The sequence below is a fragment of the Solanum dulcamara genome, chromosome 10 (assembly GCF_947179165.1).
Source record: "Solanum dulcamara chromosome 10, daSolDulc1.2, whole genome shotgun sequence".
Taxonomy (NCBI): domain Eukaryota; kingdom Viridiplantae; phylum Streptophyta; class Magnoliopsida; order Solanales; family Solanaceae; genus Solanum; species Solanum dulcamara.
The window spans coordinates 7,936,151-7,947,270 of NC_077246.1; the positions used below are offsets into that span (position 1 = coordinate 7,936,151).

Below are 11,120 nucleotides of genomic sequence, written 5' to 3' on the forward strand. Positions count from 1 at the left end.
TAAAATATAAATATTGTCATTCTGTTTTGGTAAAACTTAAATAAAAGCTTGGTTGCTTGCTGTTGGACTTGCTGCTGGTGGCCCTGGAAAGTAAAGGAATTGCAAATCATCTTATCATCATGTTGGATTATTCATCAGGAAGCTTGCTATTCTTGGAAGCTGGATACTCGATGTTGTTGTCACCTGCATATGTAGAATGTAACTTTTAAAGGTAATATACTAGTTGAGTGACTATCTCATAATTCAACTCTTTCAAATTAATATTTCAAATAAATAGAGTAGTAAACGAAATGAGATAAAAGCACAAACTCACTGTCATGTTCATTAGGTGGGATAGCACTTGGAGATTGAGGATTTTGGAGCAGATCATCCATATTATTGAAATTGAAATACGCATCACAATCTTCCAATGCATTTGAATCTCTTCCTTCAATATCATTCACATCTGAAGTCCTGATGATACTATTCAGATCAAACATGTTTTGTTCACCAGTATATTGCTGAAAATTAGCATTTGTGGCACCCAATCCATTTATTATCATTGTTCCAACATTTACATCAGGAGTCATTGTGCTACAATCATTTTGAGTATGATGATCCATACCGTAATTATGATGATCCCCACTATTAAACGCCAGACCAGATCTATAATTAGTTCTCCCAAAACTTGGGTTTTCTGAACCCAACATTCCAAATAACAGGTTGTGCTGTTGTATCCCACTGCCAGCAGCGTTTTGGACCGACAAAAATGGGTTGAGGTAGTGGGGTTGAACCTGAAATTGTGAGTGATGAAACTGTTGTTGAGTTGAACTTGCATAAATGTTATTGGTATTAAGTATCGGTGGAAACTCTGGGCCTTTATGGATTTGATTTGGAATATTTGTTTGAAGACGAGGCATTCTTCCAAAACTTTTACAACTATTTCTTTTCTTTCTTTCTAATGATGTGTTATAGCTATTTTTTTGTTGAGAACCACTTGAGGATCCTCGATGAATATATCTTCGCTCTTTCTGAGGTCTCGAATTCCTACGCCATTTCTGAAAGAAGAAAAAAATCAAAGGAGAGTTGTACTATGGATATAATTATTGTCTCAACTCATTGTTATTTAAGTATTGATAACCGATGAACGATAAAAAATCTTTTGAATTAAAGATTGACAATAATACTATTTCATTAAATAATCATTACAAGAAAAATAAAATTAGCAACAAATAACTCCTATCACTAAACATTTAATAAAAGACTATTACTAATCCTCTTTACTTAGCGTGTGTTTTGATAAAAAAAAAATTGAGGACTAAAGATGAGAATAATTTCCAAACATTTACGGTGGAATTGATGTAAAATTAAATTTTTGTTCTGATAAATGATTTTGATATAGAATTAAAATTAAGATTGTTGTTAAAAAATATAGATGTCAAAAGTGTTTGATGAAATCATTCTAAGAAAAATATTTTCTAGTAACTAAGTACTACGAATAACTTAAAAAAAATATTTTCTTGCAAAATAATTTTCCCTTTACCAAACAAATATAAATATATGATATATACATAATTTATCACTTTCTTTAAGCATGTACCTGAAGATGGCTAGAAACTTGTTTTTTGGTAAGACCGGGCACGTTCATCACTTTAAGAATATCTGTCGGGTAACATCCTGCATGTTTCATTAGAAAGTAACTTTAATTTAATCACTACTTTAATATTTCTAGATTAAGCCGAGGTACATCTAAATACAATAATCACTATTCATTAATTCTAAACAAGTTAACGCTATAAGTATGAATTCTCACTATTCATATCGTTATGTATATAGAAATGAATTGTAGACAAAATTAATTAATAGTGAGATAAACATACTTCCTTCACCAAGTTGTTCTATAGCTTCCGTGAATTTGAAATGGAGATCATCATTCCATACTATGCAGCTCTTATGCGTAACCGTCTTATTAATAGCACTGCTTTGACTTTCTCCTTCATTAATCTCTTTTGTACTTTTTGTGTCTCTTTTCCTTTTCAACTTGTATTTTCCATCTTTTTCAGTCTTATGAATATTATTGCTCCGTTCCTCAGTAGTAATAGGCATATTCTCCTTTCCTGCTTGTCCTTTTATCAGTTTCTCTCTTTGTATTTTTTCCCTCAATACAAATTGCCACAAGTGTTTCACAATTACTTCATCAAGTGGCTTTTTGATGTAAAGGTAAGCTCCATTGTCAAAAGCCTTTTTTGCTAAGACTTCATTGTGTTCATCACATACAACTGCATAATTATATCGAGAAGCTAGCAATTAGAATATATGTTATGCATTATGCAAATAATTAATTTCACACATGTTCACTGAATTTTATCTATTGTGACAATAGTAATGTTAAAAAATAATCATTTATTATATCACTATAAAAAATGATTAACAACGATAACTTTTGTGGCATAAATAACAACAATCCGTCACTAGTTCTATTTAACAACGGATTATCATAGCTACAAATGGACTATATATAGGAATATTTTGTTGTTGTCGTGTATTGATTAAAAAAGCTAATTTTACCCACTGTAACAATAAAATCATAAAGGATATCCATGCCATATTGATCGAAACATTATATGACTAGTTAATTTCAAGTATGTTAACTGAATTTTGTTCCTTATAATAACAATAAAGTTACAAAATAACTGCTATTTGAAAATTAAAATAATATTAGCAGTGGATAATTTATGTCACTATAAAATAAAAATGAACTTTAACACCCCCCAAAATTTTTCCCTAAGATTCAGACCTTTCTTCTATTCGTGTAGGGTCAAATCCAATTATTGTGAACCGTGTGCATGAGTTAGGATGAGTTCCTAAGTAATTAAAGAGTGGTAGAGATGATGTGGGGTCATAAGGGATCCTTATAACCAAGCTAAGTCCAAAAGAATTCGTCTTGGGTAAGTTGTCGAAGGAGTTTGTATAAGGGTCAACTTCTAACGACTATATCGTTTGAAATATGATGAGCTGGATGGACCACTACCTACCAAATTAAAGGTCATCGAGTCTTATTTCCAACGCCACCAAGAATGTAATTTTTGAAGTTCGGAGTCAAAATATATGACGATCCTAAGATGAACTAGCACAGCACAGATTTTCAGGCCTGGGTTGCAATTACTGGAAAACTGGGCTTGGCGCCGCAGTGGCGCGACGCGCCACTATGGCGCTAGAAACATGGCTCAGTAGTTTGGTCTCTAGCGCGGTGCGCCACTAAAAGGTGTGTAGGGTTTTTCAAGCCAATTTCCATAACCAAGAAAATACTGGCCTTGGCGTAGTAAGGGTGCGATGTGCCACTATCGCACCAAGAATGTGCCTCAGTAGTTTAGTCCTTGGAGCGGCGCGCCACTACGAGATGTGCAGGTTTTAGGCATAATCAGCCTGGCGCTGCAATGGCGCGATGCGCCACTATCACGCCAGGAGCTTTTTTTCCTATTTTTCAGAACTTTTGAGAAGGAGTAATTTGGGAATTCCCCCAAATAATATATGTATCAGCCTTAGCATATTTTGCGATCATTTTCAATCCCTCACTCTCTCTCTCTCTAAAAAGCCTTAGGAGTTCCTCTATCTCTCTCTCTTCTTCTTCTTCTTCTCCATTTTCAACAAGGAGAGTTCCAAAAGCTTCAAGATTTGAGTTCCCCATTGAAGACCCAACATCAAGGTTTTCTTCAAGTCTTCACTAAGGTATGTAAGGCTATCCAAAACATGGGTTGAGTCCACCCATGTGCCCTACTCTTGTTTTGAGGTTAGATGTCCATGAAAATGGAGTTTCTTGGTATGGTTTATGTTTGAATGAGTTTTGTCCCCTATTTATTTGATGCTATATGTGTTGATGTTGTTGAGCTAAGAAGTTCCTAAGACCTTCATGTTAGTATGAGTTGATGGAGATGACTTGTTATTATGTTTTGTTGATCTCTTTAGCCATGTGATTATGTTGCATAGGTCAATTCCTTAAATGTGTTATTCTACTTGAATTGTTGAGCTAAAGCCATAGAGTTGTGATGAGTCTTGAGGAGATGTCATGAATTCTTATCTAAATGAGGCTTGATTGAGTTAATTGGAGGATAGAATTGACGAGTGGACGAGGTCCTAAATGGAACTTGCCATTATGACTTAATTGAGTTGAAATAAGAATAGAGTTGATGAGTTGGCAATGTCCCACATGAAACTAGCCGTGAGGGCTTGTTTGAGATGATTGGAGGGAGTCTTATGAGCATGGAGTCATGGGAGGAGTATCTAGCACCGAAGCGGGTAAGAGTATAGTCCATACTCGAACCCCAGAAACTACTCCGCCAACGTAGGTAGGGATGGAATCGTTAAAGTCGGATGCTTCCCATGGGATCAACCATTAAAGTCGGATGTTTCCCATTTTATTATCCTGAAATAATAGGACTTGACTAATCGATGGTATCCATGATTAGGGAGGCGTTCATGCCTTGGCAAGGTATGGACGGACGTGGCAACGACGTCTGATTGTTGTACTGTCACTGGCTCATAAGTGATGGTTGTCGGATAAGAGAAACTCCCATTTAGGTCTTGATAGTACTCTGAGTCAGTTGAGTTGAGTGGCATAAGATTTGGTCCGGTCTAAAACACTTCTTGTTAGACTTAGGGCACTTGAGTGAGTTGTTATGTATATATATATATGAGTTGAGCTTCTGAGTTGATATCGATGCTTTCTTGATGTTTGTTTCCTCCGGCCATTTTACATACTCGTACATTCCATGTACTGACGCCATTTGGCCTGCATCGTTTTATGATGCAGCGATAGGTACTAGAGATCATCAACTGGCACTTCGTTGAAGATCCACATACACTCCGAGCTAGTTGGTGAGTCCTCCTAGTTTCCGGAGGATGTTGATTCCTTGTATAGTTTTGTTGTTGTAGTTTCCTTTATCTTGATTGTTGGTAGCCATGGGATTGTCATTGGCAACTTCCAGACTTTGATAGAGGCTTCATAGACTAGAGTGTAGAGAGGTTGGACTGTTATTTTGAGGAGTCCTATTATACTTATTTTGTTGAGTTAAACATGTTTGGCCTTCGGCCCCCATATTGTAAATAGCATGTTATAATTGAGCCTTCCTTTGAGCGTATATGACTGAATGATGGAATGGTTGAGTTAGGTGGTTCGCTTGAAGGTCAGAAATGGCTTTCAAGTGCCGATCACATCTAGGGCACCCTCCCGGGCGTGACATTTGGTCTCTGGCGCGATGTGCCACTATTGGGTAGCAGGGTTTTTCAAGCCTATTTTCCAGAACCCAGAAAACTTGGGCTTGGCGCTGTAAGGGCGCGATGCGCCACTATCGCGCCAAGAACATGCCTAAGTAGTTTGGTCCTTAGTGTAGTGCGCCACTAATGGGTGTGTAGGTTTTAGCCCTAATCGACCTGGCGCTGCAATGGCGCGACGCGCCACTATCGTGCTAGGAGCATTTTCAGCCTATTTTCAGAATTTTGGAGAAAGGGCAATTTGGGAATTATCCCAAATTATATATGTATTATCCTTAGCATATTTTGGGACCATTTTCAATCCCTCACCCTCTCTCTAAAATGCCCTAGAAAATCCCTCTCTCTTCTTCTTCATCTTCTTCTTCTTCTTCTCTATTTCCAACAAGGATTTGTTCCAAGAGCTTCAAGGATTCAAGTCTCCCATTGAAGACCCAGCAACTAGGTCTCTTTAAAGTATTCACAAGGTATGTAAGGCTAACCTAAAATATGGATTGAGTTCTTCCATATGCCCATAGATGTGTTGGATAGGAGTTGTGAAAGAGTTGAACCTTCTAAGAAGGTTTTTTTGAAAGTTTTCCTAAACTATAGAATGTTTTTAGATACTATTGGTTGATTGATATTTTTAATGACTTGAGTTACTAAATATTTATCTTTCATAATTATTGACTACAAATAGATCTTGGTATATAGATTTATAGGTATTAACGATATTCTTGAGTTGAGTTTGTTGAGAGTATGGATTCATGTTTCATTCACATGAACCCGAGATGAGATTTCTTTGTCATAATTGTCTTGAGGTTGAGGTGGATGGTTTTGTGTATATATGTATTGATTGGAATGAAAAGAATGAATTGGATAGTTAAGAATGTCTTTTTGCTTCCATAAATTAAACATAGGACTAAATTAAGGATTTTGGAGTAGATGTTTGACGATTGATGTGATGATGATATTTGACAATGATGTGATGATAATGTTTGATGATGATAGTGATGTGATGATGATGTTTGATGATGATGTGAACAATGGTATTCGACGATGATGTGAATGAAGAGATTATGTTGATGAGGATGTTGTGTGATGAAGTGGATTGGAGTCTAATATGATTATGTGATATGTGATTTACCTAATTTGATGTGGTTGGAATCTTATGAACATTTTGAAAATAAATGATTTTGGAAACATTTTTGCATAAACTATTCATACACTATTTTGAGTTTAAAGAGTAATTATTTTCATCTATGATTCAAAAAGAGATTTAAGCATGAGTTGAGTTTGAGAAGTATTTTAATTATTTTTGAACACAAGTATTTTGAGTATAAATGAGTTGAGTATTTTTACATTAAAGTATATATTTTGAGTTGAGTTGAGGAGTTGGAATTATATTTCAAATGTACATAATATTTTCTACATCCTTTAAGTTGAGATGGTATCAAATTTGAAGAGAAGAGTTTGATGATTGAGATGAGTCGATTTGAAAAGAGTCCAATGAGACTAAATGGGTCGATTTGAAACTAAGTCCTAAGAGGCTAAATGAGTATTTTGAGTATCTTACTCACTTGATAGATATGAGCATATTGAGTCTTGAGAGGAGTATCGAGCACCGAATTGGGTAAGAGTATAGTCCATACTCGAACCAATAAACTACTTCGCCAAACGTAGGATGGGATGGAACCGTTAAAGTCGGATTCTTCCCATGGGATTGAATCGTTAAAGTCGGATGTTTCCTATTTTATTGTCCTGACATTATAGGACTTGGTTGGATTGGATCCATGAATGGTTGATTCATTCATACCCTGGCAAGGTATGAACGGACGTGGCAACAACGTCGGCTTATTGTACTATCACTCGCTCATATGGTGATGGTTGTCGGTTAGAGAAACTCCCAATTGAATGGATTGTGCTTGATATGATTGGTTTGAATGTGATTGTAGATGATTGAGTTGAATTGTAAAACATTGCATAATTTAATTTGCATAGCTATTGAGTTGAGTCCTTTGAGTTGATTGTTGAGTTGATTGTTGAATTGATTTTATATGATCGGATTAGGTAATGTGTGATGGATTGGATTATATGATATGTGATTGGATAGTATACGATGGAAGGTTATATGATTGGATTGGATCGGATCGTATATGACCGGATTGAACTGATTGTATACGATAAGATTAAATCAGATGATATACGATTTGATTGAACTGTATTGTGTATGATTGGATTGGATTGTATGATGTGTGATTGGTCTTTTTCTAAAAAGGTATTCTTACTTTAGACTTATGATGCCTTATTTGAGTCTCTCTTATCTTTCTGATGTGAGATATTTGGATCGATGATATTCTTCCTTGAGGTATGTTTCATTCTGCCATATTACATACTCGTACATTCCATGTACTGACGTTCATTTGGACCTGCATCGTTTCATGATGTAGAGACATGTTTAAGAGATCGTCAATAGAAGTACCATTGAGGATCTATACACACTCAGCGTATTGGTGAGTCCTTCCCTTCATCCGGAGGACACCGCTTATATCATTCTTTCATCGAGTTAGCCCTTTTTATTTTGATTTGAGGTAGCCATGAACATGTCATTGGCACCAATTAGATAGTAGTGATAGAGGCTTCATAGACTAGATAGTGAAGGGTCGATTGAGTATTTCTTTCCTTAAATTATTCTTTTCAAACTATTTTTAATGACAAATATTTTAGTTGATCTGTTGGCCCATGACCTTTATTCTTTGAGTTGGATGGGTGATTTGAGTTGCCCGCTAAATTATTCTTTATTTTTTTAAAACTTTCCGCTGAATGAATGAATGAACGGATGTGTGATCAGGCTATGTGGTTCGCTTGGGAGCCAGAAATGGTTTCTGAGTGCTGGTTACGTCTAGGGTACCCTCCCGGGGCGTGACATGAACGCTAATCTTATTTAACATTAGATTATATAAATTTTGTTTAGTCATAGACTATTTGATAATAGATTAACTGTAATGGCCTTGAAGGTCATTTTTGAAATTTTTTGTGAAATAACCATTTTTCCCCTCCTCCTAGTTGCCCTAAGTCATTTTTGATTTTTGTTGAGTATTGAGTTTGAGAAAAAATTCTATGAAAAAATGGGTTTTGAGAATTTTGAGTTTTCATAAGCTTTAAGAGTTTAAAAGTGACATTTTAGGTCAGCCGGAGCAACGAGTCTCAGAATGGAATTTCATCGATTCCAACAGCTCCATAATGCGGAAATTGGTCTGGGAGAGTTTACAAAATTAGAATTGGGGCTGTAACGAAGAATTGAGGTCTTGAGTTGGCAATTTGATGAATTTTAGGCCAAGGTTTGACTTTGGTCAACTTTTGAAGTTTCGACGGTCGGAATGGAATTTTGATGACTTCGTTGGATTTGAGGGATGTTTTTTGATCTAGAAGATGTGTTAGTTGAATTTTTAGAGGTCTCGATCCCATTTTGGTATTTGGAGGCCTAAGTTAGTTTAGTTGCAACATTTTGAGTTTCAGGTCAAGAAGACCTCAAATTCGAATTTCGATGGTTCCATTGAGTCTAGAACATTGAAATTCGTATTGTAGCATATAAATTTTGTGTGCTCGGGATTACGAACGAATCTCGAGGGTTGATTCCGAGATTAAGACTTAGTGATTTAGCTGTGCTCTACTAATATCTGGTGCCTGTAATGTTGTTCTTCACGATCGCGTAGGCTTAGTCGCAATCGCGAAGTGTGAGCTTGATCAGTCATCGCGATCGAGTGTCCCTCTCCACGAGCACGATGGTCAATTAATGAATTGATCGGAATTCCTCTTCGCGATCTCAAGGAGGGGTGTTGCGATCGCAAAGGGAAATGCTTGGGCAGACTTGAAATTTCCCAAAAATCGGGATTTATCCCATTTCCTCCATTGTTGAACCCTAGAAGCTCGGCCTAGGCGATTTTGAAAGGGATTTTCGAGGGATATTGGCTGGGTAAGTCCTCTTATCATGATTTCATCATTTTCCATCAATTATCTACTGATTTTAGCTCGGATTTGGGGTTTTCAAGAGATCAAAATTTTAATGTTTTGATGATTCTTAGTGGTTTTAAGTCCAAATTCAATTTTATTTTAACTAATAGTTTCCAAATGCTTCAATGATCGTTTTTATGTAAAAATTTCCAGATTTTTCTTTCATTTTTTAAATCGGGTGTTTTGAGTTTTTCGGGTCAATTTTGGGCCTGGTGTTACAATATTGAATTGGGTATCGTTAGGCTCGTATTCTTATTGGGATTGCTTATTTAAATAGATTATCTTAATTCGAAATATCGATGTAAGGGTAAATCTAAAATTTTGGTGTAGTTTGAGATTGAAATCGAGGCAACTGAATTTCTAAACCTATGTCTATGTTTATAGAATTATGTATTCGTGTTTTTACGTTCTTGGAAGTGATGGAAAATGATTTTGAGGATTAGTTGAGCTTAATTGATGTTTAAATTGTTTGATATTGAAGTAAGGGGTAAAATATGGCAAATGAGAGGATTTATGCTTGTTTTGTTCGATATGAGTTGATACTTGACTTATTGTGAATACTTGCATTTTATTGCATCATACATCTTTGGCCATTTTGGATTGTTTTACCCCTGATATCTCCTTGATCTGTATTATTCACTGATGAGACCCTATTTGATACTTGAGTTGTACTGTTGTGGAGACTTATATGTACACTTGTACTGTGCTGTTAGAACTGTTAGACTGAGTTGATTTCCTTGCAGGTTGTATTCTAGGGGTTGGATGGTATGACAGGAGTATGTTTGTCCTATTAGCTTAGCTTAGTCTTAGTTGTTCACTTGTTGGGTACCGTGTCGGTAGTACTCACCCTTGCTATCTACACTTGTGTAGGCTCTGAGCCCTAACAGTGATCCATTCTCTCATTTTCCATCCGTGGCTTACTGAGGAAATTCGAGAGGTAGCTGTTGATGCCGGCCATCTTTCCTATTCCTCTTTATCTTTTACTTTGATCTATTTGAGATACAAAGGTTGAGACTTGTAATTATTTTAGTATCTTGTACTAGAAGGATTGTACATATGACAATCAGTCCGTGGGGGATTTTGTCATGAAGTAAGATTTTTCGCTTTTTCATATAAATTGCTTATTTTTAGACTATTTCCTCTTTTATTTCCGCATTTAGTGGGTTGGGCTGACTTGTTCGGTGAGAAATGGCAAGTGCCATCACACTCGTATTTCGGGTGGTGACATTAACGATAAATTTTATAGTTAATTATTTTTAATAGTGTATTAATTAAATAATTATTTTTTATAGTGTATTAATTAAAATAACTGACTTCACACACTATAACAGTAAGTGAAAGATAGAGTTATAAATACTTACAGAGTGAGACTATATTCAAGGCCGCAGCTTGGACCAAGAGTTCAAAACAATGTGCATCCGGTGAATTGACATTGATTATCATCGCATCAATATTCTTCTTTCCTTTGGAGAGCATTGACATTGCCTTAAGAGCCATGACTGTCGTAACTGTATATATCCATGCACTTTGAAATCAGTAAAAAGCATGAAATCATTTAGATATGTTTATTTCATATTCAAATTTAATCATGAACTATCATGTTATATTGTTACACTTTAGTTTATGAAATAACATATATTAATCAACTTACGTTGTACATGACATGTGCAATCTTCATTAGATAGGTTCACACGAAAAGATATATGGAGTATTATTTTAGAGTAAATAATTGGATTAATATAGAATAGAGAAGATTCTATAGAATTTTTTTAATAAAAAAAATCTATTCCAATTTATTCAATAACTTGTCAAAATAAATAAACACCAAATATAAATAAGATACTATAAAGTGAGAAATAATAGGATAACAAACTATGAGG

The 11,120-nt window shown here is 35.5% G+C and overlaps 1 protein-coding gene across 1 annotated transcript; it reads right to left on the reverse strand.

Moving 5' to 3' along the window:
- Window positions 1-127: 127 nt before the first annotated feature.
- Window positions 128-10,737, reverse strand: LOC129905007 (two-component response regulator ARR18-like). Its single transcript, XM_055980413.1, has 5 exons — window positions 10,602-10,737; window positions 1,860-2,258; window positions 1,580-1,656; window positions 314-1,037; window positions 128-183 (listed from the first exon to the last, which is right to left on the reverse strand). The coding sequence occupies exons 1-5, from the start codon at window positions 10,735-10,737 to the stop codon at window positions 128-130; spliced, it is 1,392 nt and encodes a 463-aa protein (XP_055836388.1).
- Window positions 10,738-11,120: the final 383 nt, after the last annotated feature.